This window comes from Coregonus lavaretus (assembly GCF_964263955.1).
Source record: "Coregonus lavaretus genome assembly, chromosome: 33".
Lineage (NCBI taxonomy): Eukaryota > Metazoa > Chordata > Actinopteri > Salmoniformes > Salmonidae > Coregonus > Coregonus lavaretus.
In genome coordinates, this window is record NC_140020.1 from 6,768,832 (window position 1) to 6,791,404 (window position 22,573).

Below are 22,573 nucleotides of genomic sequence, written 5' to 3' on the forward strand. Positions count from 1 at the left end.
GGGGCCACTGGTCACAGAGGAGAGGGAAAGTGTGGAGGCACGGCGAGAGGTACTGGGGTGTATTACCAGTCCGGTCCGGCCCGTTCCTGATCCCTGTATAGGGCCAGTGGCGTGTGTCCCCAGTACGGTTCGGCCTGTTCCTGCCTCTCGCACCGAGCCTGTGGTGCGCGTCGTCAGCCCTGTCCGGCCCGTTCCTGCTCTCCGTACCAAGTCGGTGGTGCGCGTCGCCAGCCCGGTCCGGCCCATTCCTGCTCTCCGCACCAAGTCTGTGGTGCGCGTCGCCAGCCCAGTCCGGCCCATCCAAGCTTCCCGCACCAAGCCAGTGGTGTGCGTCGTCAGTCCGGCACGGCCCGTGCCTGCTCTCCGCACCAAGTCTATGGTGCGTTTCGTCAGCCCTGTCCGGCCCGTTCCTGCTCTCCGCACCAAGTCTGTGGTGCGCGTCGCCAGCCCAGTCCGGCCCATCCAAGCTCCCCGCACCAGGTCAGTGGTGCGCGTCGTCAGCCCGGTCCGGCTCATTCCTGCTCCCCGCACCAAGTCAGGGGTGCGCTTCGTCAGCCCGGTCCGGCCCGTTCCTCCTCCACGCATCAAGCCAGGGGTGTGCGTCGTCAGTCCAGCACAACCCGTGCCTGGGTCATGTCCGGAGCCGGATCCGCCGCCGAGGCGTTGTGCCCACCCGGTCCCTCCCCTGTTGTGGTTGTTTGGCGCGGCCGGAGTCCGCGCCTTTGGGGGGGGGGTACTGTCACGCCCTGGCTCTGGGGACTATGTTATGTTGAGCCAGGGTGTGTAAGTCTATGTTTTGTATATCTATGTTGGCCTGAGTGACTCCCAATCAGAGGCAACGAGTGTCTGCTGGTTGTCTCTGATTGGGAGCCATATTTAACTATCGGTCTTTTCACTTTGTGTTGTGGTTTCTTGTTCCTTTTGGTTTGTGTGTATCGAAGGACTTCACGTTTCGTTCGTTGTTTTGATCGGGTGATCTGTTTAATAAATAATATGTACGCATTCAACGCTGCGCATTGGTCCTCCTCCTTAAGCGAACGTGACAGTTAGTCAGCACCTCTGTAAAACATTTTTAGGTGTGCGTCAGCTTATGCCTTTTACTTGACAATGCTGATTAACATTATGCTCAAACCTTCTGTTTCCATACAGCACCTTCGCAGTTTGGCTCAGAGGCGGCGTTCTGCCCCTTGCCTGACTTTTGAGAAGGCTCTGGGCAGCATGCCATGGTCTTCCATCAGGTGAGTTGGCTCTGCTCCTGTCCACTCTGTTCTCACTGTGGTACCAACCAGGGGAGGCTTCTGAGGGGAGGACGGCTCATAATAATGGCTGGAATGGAGAGAATGGAATGGTATCAAACACATCAAACACATGTTTGATACCATTCCATTGACTCCATTCCAGCCATTATTATGAGCCGTCCTCCCTTGGCAGCCTCCCCTGGTAACAACACCCCTCCACTAAAAGTCAGTTGCCACTTTGTGAGGTTTTAATGGGTAGAAATTGGAGAGCTTTTCCAAGCCACTGTGCTTGACTTCTGCTTCTGCAGTGTTTGCTCTTTGGGGATTCAGTCTGGTGTAAAAAGGGCTTTATAAAATACATTTGATTTGATAGAAAGGGGTTTCAATGGAGAGAAATATATTTTTTTGGTAAAAATTATTTGACCTTTTGTTTCAGTTTTATCACGTTCACATTTCAGAGCTATGTAATAAACACACAGTGAGGGAAAAAAGTATTTGATCCCCTGCTGATTTTGTACGTTTGCCCACTGACAAAGACATGATCTGTCTATAATTTTAATGGTAGGTTTATTTGAACAGTGAGAGACAGAATAACAACAACAAAAATCCAGAAAAACGCATGTCAGAAATGTTATGAATTGATTTGCATTTTAACGAGGGAAATAAGTATTTGACCCCTCTGCAAAACATGACTTAGTACTTGGTGGCAAAACCCTTGTTGGCAATCACAGAGGTCAGACGTTTCTTGTAGTTGGCCACCAGGTTTGCACACATCTCAGGAGGGATTTTGTTCCACTCCTCTTTGCAGATCTTCTCCAAGTCATTAAGGTTTCGAGGCTGACGTTTTGCAACTCGAACCTTCAGCTCCCTCCACAGATTTTCTATGGGATTAAGGTCTGGAGACTGGCTAGGCCACTCCAGGACCTTAATGTGCTTTTTCTTGAGCCAATTCTTTGTTGCCTTGGCCGTGTGTTTTGGGTCATTTTCATGCTGGAATACCCATCCACGACCCATTTTCAATGCCCTGGCTGAGGGAAGGAGGTTCTCACCCAAGATTTGACGGTACAAGGCCCTGTCCATCGTCCCTTTGATGCGGTGAAGTTGTCCTGTCCCCTTAGCAGAAAAACACTCCCAAAGCATAATGTTTCCACCTCTATGTTTGACGGTGGGGATGGTGTTCTTAGGGTCATAGGCAGCATTCCTCCTCCTCCAAACACGGCGAGTTGAGTTGATGCCATTTTGGTCTCATCTGACCACAACACTTTCACCCAGTTCTCCTCTGAATCATTCAGATGTTCATTGGCAAACTTCAGACGGGCCTGTATATGTGCTTTCTTGAGCAGGGGGACCTTGCAGGCGATGCAGGATTTCAGTCCTTCACGGCGTAGTGTGTTACCAATTGTTTTCTTGGTGACTATGGTCCCAGCTGCCTTGAGATCATTGACAAGATCCTCCCATGTAGTTCTGGGCTGATTCCTCACCGTTCTCATGATCATTGCAACTCCACAAGGTGAGATCTTGCATGGAGCCCCAGGCCGAGGGAGATTGACAGTTATTTTGTGTTTCTTCCATTTGCGAATAATCGCACCAACTGTTGGCACCTTCTCACCAAGCTGCTAGGTGATGGTCTTGTAGCCCATTCCAGCCTTGTGTAGGTCTACAATCTTGTCCATGACATCCTTGGAGAGCTCTTTGGTCTTGGCCATGGTGGAGAGTTTGGAATCTGATTGATTGATTGCTTCTGCTACAAGACCATCGCCAAGCAGCTTGGTGAGAAGGTGACAACAGTTGGTGCGATTATTCGCAAATGGAAGAAACACAAAAGAACAGTCAATCTCCCTCGGCCTGGGGCTCCATGCAAGATCTCACCTCGTGGAGTTGCAATGATCATGAGGACGGTGAGGAATCAGCCCAGAACTACACGGGAGGATCTTGTCAATGATCTCAAGGCAGCTGGGACCATAGTCACCAAGAAAACAATTGGTAACACACTACGCCGTCAAGGACTGAAATCCTGCAGCGCCCGCAAGGTCCCCCTCCTCAAGAAAGCACATATACAGGCCCGTCTGAAGTCTGCCAATGAACATCTGAATGATTCAGAGGAGAACTGGGTTAAAGTGTTGTGGTCAGATGAGACCAAAATCGAGCACTTTGGCATCAACTCACCATCGCCGTGTTTGGAGGAGGAGGAATGCTGCCTATGACCCCAAGAACACCATCCCCACAGTCAAACATGGAGGTGGAAACATTATGCTTTGGGGGTGTTTTTCTGCTAAGGGGACAGGACAACTTCACCGCATCAAAGGGACGATGGACGGGGCCATGTACCGTCAAATTTTGGGTGAGAACCTCCTTCCCTCAGCCAGGGCATTGAAAATGGGTCGTGGATGGGTATTCCAGCATGACAATGACCCAAAACACACGGCCAAGGCAACAAAGGAGTGGCTCAAGAAGAAGCACATTAAGGTCCTGGAGTGGCCTAGCCAGTCTCCAGACCTTAATCCCATAGAAAATCTGTGGAGGGAGCTGAAGGTTCGAGTTGCCAAACTTCAGCCTCGAAACCTTAATGACTTGGAGAAGATCTGCAAAGAGGAGTGGGACAAAATCCCTCCTGAGATGTCTGCAAACCTGGTGGCCAACTACAAGAAACGTCTGACCTCTGTGATTGCCAACAAGGGTTTTGCCACCAAGTACTAAGTAATGTTTTACAGAGGGGTCAAATACTTATTTCCCTCATTAAAATGCAAATCAATTTATAACATTTTTGACATGCGTTTTTCTGGATTTTGTTGTTGTTATTCTGTCTCTCACTGTTCAAATAAACCTACCATTAAAATTATAGACTGATAATGTCTTTATCAGTGGGCAAACATACAAAATCTGCAGGAGATCAAATACTTTTTTCCCTCACTGTATCCCAGTTCGAGTTAACAGTTGTTTTGAGCGCAGCAGAAATCATGCTGGATTGACAGCATGGCCAGTATTTATCATTTTAAACTTGGAAAAGAGACCCTTAAACCCAGAATTGGGATCACACACCCACTCCACTGAATAGCAGGCTAGTGATTGCTTTGCAATGCTTGCAGTTAGCCACTGATTCCTTCCAAACCACTCATTGTTGAATTAGCGATTTCCAACTTGTTGTGTAATGTTAATGTCCAATGAGCACCGATATGTTTTATCTATAATTTCTCTTCATTATTTCTCTTCATATGACAAGGATTAAAAATAATTTGCCAGTAGATTGTCTACTTGATTCATGATGATGACTGCTAGCTAAGATTTTGAAAGTATGTAACAGGTGGATTGGGTGCACTCACCGCTCCCTGAGGTGGAACCGGAGCGCTGGGCAGATTATGCAGAGTTTGGAGCACTTCCTGCATGGCGGCGTTCAACTGGGCATGCTGCTGCTGGTGCTGGTCAAGGCGCTGGGAAACTCCTGCTGCATCCATTTTCGTGAGTGGTGTGTATTTCTGTGACGAGTACTGAGTATACGAAGGGTCAGGACACAGACGCAGGAATTAACAAGGTAAAGGTTTACTTAACAATGAGAAAGAGAATAACAAAGAGTGAGTAAACGACACAACGCTAACAATTACACACAACAATGAATGAACAGTCCAGGGCTATATAGTGGTTGTGATGAGATAATGAGGTGCAGGTGCGCTGGAGGAGATTAGGGTGCGTTGGGTTTCCATTCCTGTGTTTGCCAAGGTGGTGCGCTCAGACTGGTGGCTCAGTAGACCGGCGAATCAGAGTGCCGGATGGGAGCAACGGGAGGTGATGTGACAGTACCCCCCCGGTCGCCGGCAAGGAAGACGACCCCGAGGACGAGGAGCGGGCCGGTCAGGGCGGCGACGGGGGAAGTCCTGAATTAGATTGGGGTCCAGAATGTCCCCAGCCGGAACCCAGCTCCTCAGGGCCATACCCCTCCCAGTCCACCAGGTAATGGAGACGTCCCCCACGGAGTCCAGCAGATCCCTCACAGCATACGCCGGACTCCCGTCAATGTCCAGGGGCGGAGGGGGCGTACCCCGGGGGACGGCATCCGCCAGAGGAACAGGAACCACCGGCCTGAGGAGAGACACATGAAAAGTAGGTGAGACACGGTAGTGATGGGGAAGGAGCAGCCGGTACGACACCTCATTAATCCCCCGGAGGACCTTAAACGGCCCCACAAACCGGGGGCTCAGTTTCTTGCAGGGCAGGTGGAGTGGGAGGTTTCGAGTGGACAGCCAGACGCAATCACCAGGCTGGAATATGGGAGCCTCACTGCGGTGGCGGTCAGCTTGATCCTTCTGCCGACGAATGGCCCTCTGGAGACGGACATGGGTGGCATCCCAGACCTGTCGAACCCTGCGGAACCACTCGTCGACAGCGGGCGCATTGGTCTGGCTGGATGTCCAAGGGGCAAGGGCCGGCTGGTACCCCAGGACGCATTGGAAGGGAGTGAGCCCCTTGGCGGAGTGAACGAGGGAGTTCTGGGCATTTTCTGCCCAGGGAAGAAACCTCGCCCACTCACCCTGCTGGTCCTGACAGTGGCAATGACGAAACCTCTCCAGCTCCTGGTTCATGCGCTCCACCTGCCCATTTGACTGAGGCCTATTCCCGGAAGTGAGGCTGGCCGTGGCCCCGATCTTCTCCAGGAAAGCTTTCCACACTCGGGAGGTGAATTGGGGGCCACGGTCTGAGACAATGTTTTCCGGAAGTCCATAGTGCTGGAAGACCTGTTGGAACAGGACCTCAGCAACCTGGAGAGCAGAAGGAAGACCAATTAGTGGCAAAAAACTGCATGATTTTGAGAACCGATCTACGACAACCATGACTGTGGTGAAGCCGTCACACCGTGGGAGGTCGGTGACAAAGTCTATGGACAGCTGTGACCAAGGTCGCTGAGGCACTGGTAGAGGAACTAGTTTGCCTGCCCAGGGCATTCCAAGGTCTTCGTTTGGGCACATACGGAACACGAGTTGACATAGCGAGAGACATCAGAAGCCAAGGTGGGCCACCAGTATTTTTGTGCTAGAGATTGCAGGGTGCGCGTAGTACCGGAGTGCCGTGCCGTAAGGGTGGTGTGCGCCCAGATCAGCAGGCGGTCACGGACACTGGTGGGTACATACACACAGGACAGAATGAATTGAAAGAGAGTAAGAAATTGGGCCCACCTGACTTAACGAGAGTTCATCCGTTTTGCTGCCCGTATGTGCTCCAAATTCCGGTGGTGAGTAAGAATCCGGAATGGCTGGACTGTGCCCTCCAGCCAGTGTCTCCATTCCTCCAGAGCGAGGACCACCGCCAACAGCTCCCTGTCTCCAACTCCATAGTTCCTCTCTGCGGGGGTAAGCTTTTTAGAGGAAAAGGCACAGGGATACATTTTCTCTGGCTTACCGTGCCACTGGGAGAGGACCGCACCCACGCCCTCCTCCGATGCATCCACCTCCAGGATGAAAGGACAAGATGGATCTGGGTGTTTTAGGATGGGCGCTGTGGTGAACCTCTCCTTCAGCCTCTTGAAGGCAGCGTCAGCCTCAGGGTTCCAGGCCAGCTTCTGAGGTCCACCCTTAAGGAGAGAGGTGAGCTGGGCGGCTATGGAGCTGAAGGACCTGATGAAACGCTGGTAGAAATTGGCGAAGCCCAGGAAGCTCTGTAGGCCCTTGATGGTGGTGGGGACTGGCCATGACCTGAAGACGTCCGTCTTCGCTCTTTCCATGAACACCCCCTGAGGACTGATCCTGTATCCCAGGAAGGAGATGGCCTGTTGGTGGAATTCGCATTTCTCCCCCTTCACCAACAGGCTGTGTTCCTGGAGGCGGAGTAGGACAGCTCTGACGTCCCTGACGTGCTCCTCGAACGTAGCCGAGTAGCTCAGGATATCGTCGATGTACACCACCACCTGTCTACTCAGCATGTCTCGGAACACGTCATTGACGAAGGACTGGAACACAGAAGGTGCGCTGGCTAGGCCGTAGGGCATGACGCAGCATTCATAGTGGCCTGAGGTAGTGCTGAATGCCGTCTTCTGAATTCCTTCCCTGAATCGGATCAGGTTGTAGGCACTCCTCAGGTCCAACTTGGCAAAGTACCGGGCCCCTCATAGCTGCTCGATGGCCGACGGAACCAGAGGAAGGGGGTACCGGTACTTGGTGGTGACTGCTTTCAGCCCCCTGTAGTCAGTCAGTCCTCCGTCTTTTTTGGCCACGAAGAAGAAGCTGGCGGAGGCAGGAGAGGTAGCGCGTCTGATGAATCCCTGTTTCAGGGTCTCCGCCACATACTTCTCCATTGCCTCAGTGTCCGCCATGGAAAGGGGGTAAATGCGACTCTTCATGGGGTGTTGTCCCTCCAGCATGTCAATGGCGCAGTCCCAGGGCCTGTGAGGAGAGAGACAAGTAGCCTTTGATGAAGAGAAGACATCAGAGAGATCTGCGTACTCACGTGGAATGTTGGGCTGGAGGGCGGACTCCGGACTCTCCATTGACGTGGAACAAACCAACGGCAGGCAGGTCTTCCGGCATGAGGTGGACCAGGCTGTGATCCTCTTGGTGATCCAATTGATGGTGGGGTTATGTAGTCTGAGCCAGGGCAATCCCAAGATGATCCGTTGAAGGAGTGACGTGACGATGTGGAATGACAGCTCCTCGTGGTGCTCCGTTAGTGTGGGAATGGTGATGGTGATGGGGAGAGTGACGTGAGTAATGATGCCTGATCCAAGTAGTTTATTGTCCAGCGAGGTGACGTGTAGCGGAGAAGGCAGTGGCACGGTGGGTAACCCCAATTCAGAGACCAGCTCCCTATCTATAAGGTTCACCACTGATCCGGAATCTATCATTGCAGTGGACATTTTAGAGAAGGAATAACCAGTCACCGTTATGGGAACTAAAAACAATGGTTTTGTGATAGGAGATGACGTAACACTCCCGGAGCTGCTACGGGAGTCATACCGCCTTGATTGGGAGCCGCCAGGAGATCTGTGGTCCGTGGTGGTGCAGGGGGTGCTGCCCACCTCCATGGGTGAGGACTCTGAGGCAGGGCGGCTTCCATAGCTCAGATGGGGTGAGCGTCGAGGCTCCGAGAGGTGTTGGGAACGCCATCTGTCTCTCAACATGTTGTCAAGACGGATGGAAATGGCAATGAGGGTATCAAGGTCCATCTCGTCGTCCCGACATGCGAGTTCCGTCTTGATGTCCTCCCATAAGCCTCCTGAAGGCCATGTGCAGAGCACTCTCATTCCAGCCGGAAGACGCCGCCACCATGCGAAAGCTCAGAGTGTACACGGACGCGGGCCCCTCTCCCTGTTGTAGCTGCAGGAGACACTCACCCCCGTCCTTTCCCTCCGTGGGATGATCAAACACCGCCCTGAACCGAGCGAGGAAGGTGGAGTAGGGAAGCACCACGGCCTCACCTCCTTCCCAGACTGCCGTGGCCCAATCCTTTCCTTTAAGTAGCAAAATCACCAGCGCTATCCTGGCTTGGTCAGATGGATATGCCCCATGTTGACGGGCCAGATAAAGTGAAACCTGTAGCAGGAAGCCGCTCCATTTAGTAGTTTTACCGTCATAGCGCTCCATTTAGTAGTTTTACCGTCATAGCGCTCCATTTAGTAGTTTTACCGTCATAGCGCTCCATTTAGTAGTTTTACCGTCATAGCGCTCCAGTAGGGCCAGGGTTCCCTCAGAAGTGGGTGATGGCACGGGAACAGGTGGATTGGGGGCATTCGCCGCTCCCTGAGGTGGAACCGGAGCGCTGGGCAGAGTTTGGAGCACTTCCTGCATGGCGGCGTTCAACTGGGCATGCTGCTGCTGGTGCTGGTCAAGGCGATGGGAAACTCCTGCTGCATCCATTTTCGTGAGTTGTGTGTATTTCTGTGACGAGTACTGAGTATACGAAGTGCAGAACGCAGATGCAAGAATTAACAAGGTAAAGGTTTACTTAACAATGAGAAAGAGAATAACAAAGAGTGAGTAAACGACACGACGGTAACAATTACACACAACAATGAACGAACAGTCCAGGGCTATATAGTGGTGGTGATGAGATGATGAGGTGCGCTGGAGGTGATTAGGGTGCGTTGGATTTCCATTCCTGTGTTTGCCGAGGTGGTGCGCTCAGACCGGTGGCTCAGTAGACCGGCGAATCAGAGCGCTGGAGGGGAGCAACGGGAGGAGACGTGACAGTATGATGTTGACATGATCAGGCCAATCAAAGCTACCGTAGATATAACTTGATTTGCCGTCATTTTATCTGTGGCCAATGACCTTGAGCCTTCTTGGATGGGCACTTCTAATGTAACTCTATGGCAGCACCCAAGGGGCTTGAATTTTAGATTTAGATTTGGCAGTGATGTAGTATCCCAATGAGTGACAGAACACTGAGCCAATCACGGAGCAACTATAGAACATTACCAACCCCTACGCTCCGTATTTTCCGCTCTGCCCCACCTGCCCTGAATGATGGGTCGCCACTGTTGACGTGTGAAAAAACTCATTGCTTATTCAATATTCAATACCGTCAAATTATTTATTCACAAGCAAACAAGCACAAAGCATAATTCAATGGGACATGTCATTTACACAAGAATTGCTCATTTACAACTGTTCACATTTCACAGCCTACATTCAGTACATGACATAAAAATAAACAGAGATCAACCTGCTCTGAACACATGTTGAATGGTGTCACTATGACTCACAATGACACCTCAGTAGCTGTAAAGGGGGCTGCAATGCCCACTCTCTATGGTAACTGTGGACACAGGTGTCATGTAGGGGGATTTTCCACAAGTTCTGGCAACCATTGTCTGAACCCACTCAAAACTCCCTCATCAGCCCATCAAGCTTAGGGTGACACTGAGGACATATAGAGGGGGGATGGAAATTTAAACCAGAAAACAGACAAACAAATGTGGGGTTGTGGCAAAGATGATAAACGTGATATTTACTTGATTGTTTTTATTTGTTTTAATCAACCACAGTAAATATCAGAAGGACAAAGGGGGAGAATCGAATAGATAACCCCAATAATAACTGACTGTCCATCAGGTCACCCTCAATATCTAATCCTTGAACATAATGTGATTTTCCAGCCTGTGGTTCAAGAGATTACTAGTAAAAGTCAATATGGCTCCATTTACACAGGCAGCCCAATTCTGTTCTTTTTCGACTTATTGGGCTGCCTGTGTAAACGCAGCCTGTAAGGTTGATCTGATGTGGCTCACATTATTGCAGTACTATTGACCCCTGCTTGGTGAGAACTCATCTATTGTGTCTCACATTGAACGATACTGTAATCGCCTCAGGTGGTACTGTATCAGGAACAAATTCAACCAATGTATTTAAAGTCTTTACTACATATTTTGTAAACTATCTATAAACAAAAAATGATCCGTTTATAAAATACGTATTAACCTTTTTATAAATCTTTTGACGTATAGTGTTATGAAGATTTATATGGTTTCATCCAGTGGATTAAATTATGACATTTTCTATATTGTTGAATGATGTGGCTGATCCACAGACTTAGATAGTCGACCCATCTTTACATCTGGCCCATTATGGAGTTTGTGAGAGTACACCAGTGCCATTAATTAAGGCAATTTCCACTTTGAAGTAGTCAATTTTCTTCTTCTACTACTTCTATGAGTTGGTAAACAAACTGAAAGGGTGCACACTGCCACCTGTAGTGTGTTGTTTGAACAGGTATAAAGCCTATAAAATATATATTAATTATTTTATTCATTGGCTGATCCCTCCTTATGACCTGGATGGAATTATGTGATCATTCCTTAACCAATACGAAGTCCCACACAGTTAACTACTTCAAAATGGTGAAAGTCCTCAATGGCGCTGCTGTGCTAAAACAGGCTTTTGGGCACTAGAGTTGTCTATCTACACTACCAGTAAAAAGTTTGGACACACCTACTCATTCAAGGGTTTTTCTTTATTTTATTTTTTACCTCATGAGAGCCAGTTTCATCACAGCGCTTGATGGTTTTTCCGACTGCACTTGAAGAAACTTTCAAAGTTCTTGAAATTTTCCAGATTGACTGACCTTCATGTCTTAAAGTAATGATGGACTGTTGTTTCTCTTTGCTTATTTGAGCTGTTCTTGCCATAATATGGACTTGGTCTTTTACCAAATAGGGCTATCTTCTGTATACCCCCCTACCTTGTCACAACACAACTGATTGGCTCAAATGCATTAAGAAGGAAAGAAATTCCACAAATTAACTTTTAAGAAGGCACACCTGTTAATTGAAATGCATTCCAGGTGACTACCTCATGAAGCTGGTTGAGAGAATGCAAAGAGTGTGCAAAGCTGTCATCAAGGCAAAGGGTGGCTATTTGAAGAATCTGAAATATAAAATATATTTTGTTTTGTTTAACACTTTTTTGGTTACTACATGATTCCATATGTGTTATTTCATAGTTGTGATGTCTTCACTATTATTCTACAATGTAGAAAATAGTAAAAATAAAGAAAAACCCTTGAATGAGTAGGTCTGTCCAAACTGTCCAATCATTATTCCAGTCTTTGATCAGCCCATGCAGTAGTTGATACCCAGACCACCCAGTCACAGACAGAGACGTGGGGGAGTCCACTCCAACCACACAATGTGACTTCCATCAGAGACGTCATACCGTCTCACTCCCACACGTTCAACACACAACAAGGAAGTGAACACTGAGCTAAAGTGAGGGGGTGAAGGGTGCTAGTTTCACTACAGTGGCTGGGTGTCTTTGAATTAGAATATCTTAGAGATGGTCATATGATCTTTAAAGTAACTGTCCAGTGAAAATCTCCCTTTTAAAAGTTTATATTCTGTTAACTCATACCCAAATAATGTTGTTGACTCATTCTATACTCGTATTTGTGTCCAAAGCATAAATTGGAGAAAAAACTCTTCAAAAACCCCACCTCAAACTTGTATCTCAAACAGACCATTTCAAAAATGCTTGCTATTTCCTCAGAGAATGATGTCATCCTCTTGAGGAGAATGAGCTGGCCAATCAGAGGTCTACTCGAATTAATATTTTCAATGACCAGTATACGCCCACACCATTCTGTTATTGGGGTATGCCCACATAATTTCAACACAAAAAAGCTGCTTTTTAATATATTTCTTTAAAACAAAATCGGGAAGGAAAACTATTTCACTCATATTGTAATTATTTATATTTAATTGAAAACTGGAAACACTGGACACTTATTTTAAGCCTATACTCTACTGATAATGTTGAAATATGTTATGTAGTTAAGTCGTGTAGGCCAAGTAGGTCAGAGAGGAGAGGTTAACATGGGAGAGTCCCTCTGTGATATGGATTTGAATATCAGTCCAAAACAGTTGAAAGAGGGAAATAGTCAAATGACAGACAAGTTCCATTGTGAATTCTCATAACTATGTCCATAATGTTATTTATTTCATGTTTATAAGAATATAAGAAAATCATTATAAGGAAGTCAGGGCTTAAACAGCAAAGGTTTGTCTTCATAGACACTCAAAGCATGGGAATGCCACAATTAACTGTGAATGTTTCTGTTCATACAGGGAAACATTATGTAATGAATCAGGAGATATTTTAGGTCTCTAAAAAAGATGAGAAACATTACAAACATGAAAATTGCAAATAACATCCTCTTTCTTCTTTCACAACCGTGGGAGGCAAGAACAAGTCCTGAAGAAAGGTCAGAGAGAGAGAGAGAGAGAGAGAGAGAGAGAGAGAGAGAGAGAGAGAGAGAGAGAGAGAGAGAGAGAGAGAGAGAGAGAGAGAGAGAGATAGAGAGAGAGAGAGATAGAGAGAGAGAGAGAGAGAGAGAGAGTTCTAACTTCATCTGATGTGTAATATGAAATAGGAGAATAAACTTGTGAAAACTGTCATTCAACAGTCACAAACCACACCATTTCACAGAGTCCTTAAATGCACTTCACCTCCTTTCTATAGATACATTATGTCCTTGTGAGAGTCATAGCAACTGGCTGGAAGCCAATATGTATTTGCTTTGCGTTCTGCATACGGGCTCATCTCATACTGTCTCCCTTTAAAAATAACCATACATGATAATTTCATTTGTTGCTGCCTCCAAAACAACTCAATGGGCAAAACAGAGCAAAACGGGTTGAAGTGATGTCATAATTACCAGTTTTGCCCACTAAGAACTATTTGATACATGTTCCTGTATACACTGAGTGCATAAAACATTAGGAACACCTTCGTAATATTGAGTTACGGGGCATGGACTCTACAAGGTGTCGAAAGCGTTCCACAGGGATAGTTGTGTCAAGTTGGCTGGATGTCCTTTGGGTGGTGGACCATTCTTGATACACACAGGAAACTGTTGAGCGTGAAAAACCCAGCTGCGTTGCAGTTCTTGACACACTCAAACCAGTGCACATGGCACCTACTACCATACCCCGTTCAAAGGCACTTAAATATTTACTCTTGCCCATTCACCCTCTGAATGGCACACATACACAATCCATGTCTCAATTGTCTCTAGGCTTGAAAGTCGTTCTTTAACCTGTCTCCTCCCCTTCATCTACACTGATTGAAGTGGATTTTTTTTGAAAAGCTTATCTAGCATTGATCCGAGGGTAGCGTAGGCCCTGAGTGTTGGAATGACTGACCTTCTACTTTGAAATGAAGGTTTTACTGTAATAACCCACAAACTATGACATTTCCTGAAAATATTATGAAGAAAGAATGACAAAAGGATTTGAAGTGTCCAAGACTGATCTGTGTCTTGATGAATGGGTACAAGTGGGATGGAAGGCTGATCACGCACGCATGGTTCCGCCATGGCTCTGACCCCCACTCTCTCTGCCCTCTCTACCCTAGGGAGGAGACTTTGTGCTTTGTGTCGATGGAGCAGTGCCCCTTTGTCCTAGGTCTCAGCAGTGAGAATGCAGAGCTGGTCTTGGATGCCTGTGTTCAGATCACAGAGGGCATGAAGACCAGAGAGAGACAACTCTTCCTCTTTAGCGACGTGATTGTCATCTCTAAGCTGAAGTAAGATATGGAACATGATGAGCACACACACACCGACACAGAAGGACCCAGACACACCGACACAGAAGGACCCAGACACACCGACACAGAAGGACCCAGACACACCGACACAGAAGGACCCAGACACACCGACACAGAAGGACCCGGTCACACACCGACACAGAAGGACCCACACACACCGACACAGATGGACCCAGACACACCGACACAGAAGGACCCACACACACCGACACAGATGGACCCCCACACACACCGACACAGAAGGACCCACACACACCGACACAGATGGACCCAGACACACCGACACAGAAGGACCCACACACACCGACACAGATGGACCCCCACACACACCGACACAGATGGACCCAGACACACCGACACAGAAGGACCCACACACACACCGACACAGATGGACCCAGACACACCGACACAGATGGACCCCCACACACCGACACAGATGGACCCAGACACACCGACACAGATGGACCCCCACACACACCGACACAGAAGGACCCCCACACACCGACACAGATGGACCCAGACACACCGACACAGATGGACCCAGACACACCGACACAGATGGACCCAGACACACCGACACAGATGGACCCAGACACACCGACACAGAAGGACCCCCACACACCGACACAGATGGACCCCCACACACACCGACACAGATGGACCCAGACACACCGACACAGATGGACCCCCACACACACCGACACAGATGGACCCCCACACACAACGACACAGAAGGACCCCCACACACCGACACAGATGGAACCAGACACACCGACACAGATGGACCCAGACACACCGACACAGATGGACCCAGACACACTGACACAGAAGGACCCCCACACACCGACACAGATGGACCCAGACACACTGACACAGATGGACCCCCACACACACCGACACAGAAGGACCCAGACACACCGACACAGATGGACCCAGACACACCGACACAGAAGGACCCAGACACACCTACACAGAAGGACCCAGACACACCGACACAGATGGACCCAGACACACCTACACAGATGGACCCAGACACACCGACACAGATGTACCCAGACACACCTACACAGAAGGACCCAGACACACCTACACAGAAGGACCCAGACACACAGTAATACATACACATACAGTCCACAGAAGGACCCAGACACACCACATACTATAGATTGTCTGATTCTTTTAGTTTTCTCTTTAAAGTTTTGTCTTCAGAGAACGGAACTGATTTAACTGCCCAACAACACTGTCATTATAGAAATACACACTCGCATGAGAAGACCTGTAGACCTGTAGACCTGTAGACCTGTAGACCTATAAACCTGTAGACCTGTAGACCTGTTGGCCTGTAGACCTATAGACCTGTAGACCTGTTGGCCTGTAGACCTATAGACCTATAGACCCGTAGACCTATGAACCTATAGACCTGTAGACCTGTAGACCTATAGACCTATAGACCTATAGACCCGTAGACCTATGAACCTATAGACCTGTAGACCTGTAGACCTGTAGACCTGTAGACCTATAGACCTATAGACCTGTAGACCTATACACCTATAAACCTGTAGACCTGTAGACCTGTAGACCTGTTGGCCTGTAGACCTATAGACCTGTAGACCTATAAACCTATAGACCTGTAGACCTGTAGACCTATAGACCTATAGACCTGTAGACCTGTAGACCTATAGACCTATAGACCTGTAGACCTATACACCTATAAACCTGTAGACCTGTAGACCTGTAGACCTGTTGGCCTATAAACCTATAGACCTGTAGATCTGTAGACCTGTAGACCTGTAGATCTGTAGACCTGTAGATCTGTAGACCTGTAGACCTGTAGATCTGTAGACCTATAGACCTGTAGACCTATAGACCTGTAGACCTGTAGACCTGTAGACCTATAAACCTATAGACCTGTAGACCTGTAGACCTGTAGACCTGTAGACCTATAAACCTATAGACCTGTAGACCTATAAACCTATAGACCTGTAGACCTGTAGACCTGTAGACCTGTAGACCTATAAACCTATAGACCTGTAGACCTATAAACCTATAGACCTGTAGACCTATAAACCTATAGACCTGTAGACCTGTAGACCTATAAACCTATAAACCTATAGACCTGTAGACCTATAAACCTATAGACCTGTAGACCTGTAGACCTATAAACCTATAGACCTGTAGACCTGTAGACCTGTAGATCTGTAGACCTGTAGATCTGTAGACCTGTAGATCTGTAGGCCTGTATTAGCGAAGTCAGTGTAACAGTGTAGCAGGAGGGTTTACAGTAATGGAGTCTGAAAGGTGAAGTTAGTGAAAGAGCGTAGCAGGAGGGTTTACAGTAATGGAGTCTGAAAGATGAAGTTAGTGTAACAGTATAGCAGGAGGGTATATGGTCGGGGAGTCCGGGGAATTCTCTTTCCTAACAGCTTCTCTATTATAGTAAACAGTAAAGTCATCGTTGGTCATCTAAATCCAAAGCAGAAAGCAGGGTGATTTCCTCTAAGAGTGATGTTAGCCCAAACAGGAAATGGGTGACTGGATGAACTTTCATTTTCTCTTTATCATCTTTCTTCTCCTTTTTCAATGTGATATAAATATCTAAGATAATGTTTGTAATCTCTAGCTCTGAGGTTTTAGCCCACTACATTTGTAAAAAAAAATAGACAGTGCACATTTAGGTCAGAGTTTTTTGTTTTCTTATTATAAGATATTGACAGTAGTAAGCTCGTAGATTAAACAATACAGTATGAAAGTAGATTAGTGTAATCCAAATTTAAATTCAGTTAATGTAAAACTTGATGCTAACCAAGATAAAATATTCAGAATGATCTCTGTTTCAACGAAGACAATGGACGCATTCTTCAGGTCTCAAGTGGGTGTTCAGTCAAACGCTCTGGTCCATTGAGTGAAGGCAGGTTTTCATTTCACTCTACTGTACTTTGCTACCCTCTTTTTCAGCAGAGGCACCACGAGGAGCTAAATACATTTGTGACTAATGCAGATCTCTTCTTCTGAATACAGTGCCTTCAGAAAGTATTCACACCACTTGACATTTTTTTACAGCCTGAATTTAAAATTGATTAAATTGAGACTTTGTGTCACTGATCTACACACAATACCCCATAATGTCAAAGTGGAATTATGTTTTTAGAAATTGTTACTAGTTAAATATAAATCAAAAGCTGAAATGTCTTCAGTCAGTAAGTATTCAACCCCTTTGTTATGGCAAGCCTAAATAAGTTCAGGAGTATACATTTGCTTAACAAGTCACATAATAAGTTGCACGGACTCACTCTGTGTGCGATAATAGTGTTTAACATGATTTTTGAATGACTACCTCATCTCTTTACTCCACGCATACAATTATCTGTAAGGGCCCTCAGTCGAGCAGTGAATTTCAAACACAGATTCAATCACAAAGACCAGGGAGGTTTTCCAATGCCTCGCAATGAAGGGCACCTATTGGTAGATTACATTTTTTAAAAATTATAATAAGACATTGAATTTCCTTTTGAGCATGGTGAAGTTATTCATTACGCTTTGGATGGTGTATCAATACACCCAGTCACTACAAAGATATAGGCGTCCTTTCTAACACAGTTGCTGGATAGGAAGGAAACCGCTCAGGGATTTCACTGAGGTCAATGGTGACTTTAAAACAGTTAGAGTTTAATGGCTGTGATAGGAGAAAACTGAGGATGGATCAACAACATTGTAGTTACTCGACAATACTAACCTAAATGACAAAGTGAAAAGAAGAAGCCAGTACAGAATAAAAATATTCAAAAACATGCATCATGTTTGCAATAAGGCACTAAAGTAAAACTGCAAAAAATGTGGCAAAGAAATCAACTTTATGGAGGGTTGATAGTATCGGAGTCTGTAAGGTGAAGTTAGTGTAACAATGTAGCAGGAGGGTTTACAGTAATGGAGTCTGAAAGGGGCAGTTAGTGTAACAATGTAGCAGGAGGGTTTACAGTAATGGAGTCTGTAAGGTGAAGTTAGTGTAACAGTGTAGCAGGAGGGTTTACAGTAATGGAGTCTGAAAGGGGCAGTTAGTGTAACAGTGTAGCAGGAGGGTTTACAGTAATGGAGTCTGAAAGGGGCAGTTAGTGTAACAGTGTAGCAGGAGGGTTTACAGTAATGGAGTCTGAAAGGGGCAGTTAGTGTAACAATGTAGCAGGAGGGTTTACAGTAATGGAGTCTGAAAGGTGAAGTTAGTGTAACAGCGTAGCAGGAGGATTTACAGTAAGGGAGTATGAAATGTGAAGTTAGTGTAACAGCGTAGCAGGAGGGTTTACAGTAAGGGAGTATGAAAGGTGAAGTTAGTGTAACAGCGTAACAGGAGGGTTTACAGTAATGGAGTCTATAAGGTAAAGTAGGTGTAACAGTATAGCCGGAGGTTTTACAGTAAGGGAGTATGAAAGGTGAAGTTAGTGTAACAGCGTAGCAGGAGGGTTTAAAAAAAGAAGCCAGTACAGGATAAAAAATATTCCAAAACATGCATCCTGTTTGCAATAAGGCACTAAAGTAAAACTGCAAAATAATTGTCTAAGAAATGAACTTTATGTCCTGAATACAAAGAGTTATGTTTGGGGCAAATACAACACAACACATCACTGAGTACCACTCTTCATATTTTCAAGCATGGTGGTGGCTGCATCATTCTATTGGATGCTTGTCATCGGCAAGAACTAAGAGGTATTTTTTAGGATACAAATAAATGGAATAGAGCTAAGCACAGGCAAAATCCTAGAGGAAAACCTGTCTCAGTCTGCTTTCCAACAGACACTGCGAGACAAATTCACCTTTCAGCAGGACAGTAACCTAAAACACAAAGCCAAATATACACTGGAGTTGCTTTTTCAAGTTTCAAGTTTTAATGTCACATGCACAAGTACAGTGAAATGCCTTTCTTGCAAACTCAAAAACCAACAATGCAATAATCAATAAGAATGTAATACTAGAATTTAAAAAACATGAGAAATAAGAAGAAATATGAAGAACACAATAAGTAAGCATACTATATACAGGGCCTTTCCAATACCATATTTACAATGTGCAGGGATACTGGGGTGCTATCGTAAGTTATCATAAGTTATTGCTATCATAAGTTGAATGCACCAATTTGTAAGTCGCTCTGGATAAGAGCGTCTGCTAAATGATGTAAATGTAAATGTAAAATGTGATGGAGGTACATATGTATAGGGGTAAGGTGACTTGGAATCAGGATATAAGATAAACAAAGTAGCAGCAGCTTGTATGTAAGTGGGAGTGCGTGTGTAGAGTCAGTATAAATGTACAGTACCAGTCAAAAGTTTGGACACACCTACTCATTCAAGGATTTTTCTTTATTTTGACTATTTTCAAAATTGTAGAATAATAGTGAAGACATCAAAACTATGAAATAACACATATGGAATCATGTAGTAACCAAAAAAGTGTTAAACAAATCAAAATATATTTTATATTTGCGATTCTTCAAAGTATCCACCCTTTGCCTTGATGAAAGCTTTGCACACTCTTGGCATTCTCTCAACCAGCATGTTATTTGTGAGTGCGCAGATGATGGAGTGAGTGTGTGTGTGAGTGTGTAGGGCCCTGTGAGTGTGTGTGTGTGTGTGTGTGTAGGGCCCTGTGAGTGTGCATAAATAAAAGGTCAATAAGGATACAAGGTTAACTCAGATAGTCCGTCTAGCCATTTATCAGTCTTATTGCTTGGGGATAGAAGCTGTTCAAGAGCCTGTTGGTGTCAGACTTGATGCACCAGAGAGAACAGTCTGTGTCTTGGGTGGTTGGAGTCTTAAACAATTTTCCGGGCCTTCCTACCACACCGCCTGATATAGATGTCCTGGATGGCAGGGAGCTCGGCCCTAGTGATGTAATGGGCTGTCCGCACCACCCTCTGTAGGGTTATAGACTCCCTTACTGTAAACCCATACCAGGCAGTGATGCAGCCAGTCAAAATGCTCTCAATGTTACAGCTGTAGATCTTTTTGAGGATTTGAGGGCCCATGCCAAACATTTTCAACCTCCTGAAGGAGAAGAGGCGCTGCCGCACCTTCTCAACCTTCGTGTGTTTGGACCATTTTAAGTCTTTAGTGATTTGGACACCGAGGAACTTGAAGCTGTCGACCTGCTCCACTGCGGCCCCGTCGATGTGGATGGAGGCGTTTTCACCCCCCCCCCCCGTTTCATCTAGTCCACGATCAGCTCCTTGGTCTTACTGAAGTTGAGGGAGAGGTTGCTGTTCTGGCACCACACTGCCAGGTCTCTGACCTCTTCCCTGTAGGCGTAACCAAGACGACATCTAATGTTCCTGCGTGGCCTACTTACAGTTTTAACTTAACTTGGCTTGAAAATCTATGGAAAGACCTGAAAATGGCTGTCTAGCAATGATCAACAACCAACTTGACAGAGCTTGAAGAATTGTATATATAATATCCAGGTATGCAAAGACTCACAGCTGTAATTGCTGCAAAAGGTGATTCTAACATGCATTGACTCAGGGGTGTGAATACTTATGTAAATGAGATATTTCTGTATTTCATTTTCAATACATTTTCAAAAATGTATAAAAACATGTTTTCACTTTGTGATTATGGGGTATTGTGTGTAGATGTCCTCACTAACCGGTACACTTACGCAACCTCAATTCCCTTCCTCCCTTCCTCACATCTCTCTCTCCCCCTTCCCACCTTCCATTGATTTTGCGTCCCAAATGGCACCCTATTCTCTACATAGTGCACTAATTTAGACCAGAGCCAAGCTCATAGGGAGGAAATAGGATGCCATTTTGGATGCACCCACTTTCCATTCTATTTACGTTGCCTGAATTGACCCTGATTACCGGATCACTTCTTGATTCTAGGCTCTACACGAAATCACAAAATGTTCCCACGACCAGGCTTACAGGGTCTGTGGACCCACACGTGACAGCGTGACAATTTCAATGTCGTAGCAAATCAAAAATGGTGACCTAGGTCATGAGAGCTTGCCTTCCTCCTCACGAGCAGACAGACATACAGAAAGACAGTCACACACAGACAGGTAGGCAGACACAGACAGGCAGACACAGACAGGCAGACACAGACACAGACAGGCAGACACAGACACAGACAGGCAGACACAGACAGGCAGACACAGACAGGCAGACACAGACAGGCAGACACAGACAGGCAGACACAGACAGGCAGACACAGACAGGCAGACACAGACAGGCAGACACTGACAGGCAGACAGACAGGCAGACACAGACAGGCAGACGCAGGCAGACGCATACAGACAGACAGGCAGACAAAGACAGACAGGAAGCTTGTCATGGAACACAATGCATTCATAAAGAGATAGAAATAAGATCACTTCCTGTTTCTGAGTGATTGACAACCAATCACTGATTCAGAAATAGATGACAACAATGAGGAATACATTAGTACCTATAGAAACCATTGGGATAGAGAAGTGGGTCATACAGTTATCTAGTCCTGATGAGCAGAGATACAGTCCTAGCCAGGCCTGATGAGCAGAGATACAGTCCTAGCCAGGCCTGATGAGCAGAGATGCAGTCCTAGCCAGGCCTGATGAGCAGAGATGCAGTCCTAGCCAGGCCTGATGAGCAGAGATGCAGTCCTAGCCAGGCCTGATGAGCAGAGATGCAGTCCTAGCCAGGCCTGATGAGCAGAGATACAGTCCTAGCCAGGCCTGATGACAACATAAACTGAGGTCCTTGAACTCTCAACCTACTAACCCTCATATACCATCATGGCCACCTAATTATCCCCTTCTCTCTCTCTCTCTCTCTCTCTCTCTCTCTCTCTCTCTCTCTCTCTCTCTCTCTCTCTCTCTCTCTCTCTCTCTCTCTCTCTCTCTCTCCTGTCTCTCTCTCTCTCTCTGTTTCTCTCTCTCTCTCTCTCTCTCTCTCTCTCTCCCTGTCTCTCTCTCTCTCTCTCTCTCTCTCTCTCTCTCTCTCTCTCCCTGTCTCTGTCTCTCCCTCTCTCTCTGTCTCTCTCTCCCTATCTCTTTTTCATTTAGATCCAGTGCTAGCTACCGTCTGAAGCACAGGGTGAGTCTGGAGGATCTGTGGCTTTATGGTTTTGAGGATGAGCCCGAGGAGGAAGAGGGAGGACGGGGAGTGATCGACCTCAGGACCTCCCTTGTCTTGGCCTGGCCCCTTGCCTTCTGTGTGGTGTCCTTCCGGTGAGCAACAGCCATCCTCCGTGTGCACACTCATACTTGTGCAAAGACACATAGGGCCCCGTGTAGCTCAGTTGGTAGAGCATGGCGCTTGCAACGCCAGGGTTGTGGGTTCGATTCCCA

The 22,573-nt window shown here is 46.7% G+C and overlaps 1 protein-coding gene across 1 annotated transcript; it reads left to right on the forward strand.

Moving 5' to 3' along the window:
- Positions 1-1,122: 1,122 nt before the first annotated feature.
- Positions 1,123-22,457, forward strand: LOC311108101 (rho GTPase-activating protein 20-like; the record flags this gene model as incomplete). The annotated part of the gene is made up of 3 exons (XM_084150740.1): positions 1,123-1,238; positions 14,069-14,239; positions 22,289-22,457. 3 exons carry the CDS (start codon positions 1,123-1,125, stop codon positions 22,455-22,457), a joined length of 456 nt encoding a protein of 151 aa, XP_084006866.1.
- Positions 22,458-22,573: the final 116 nt, after the last annotated feature.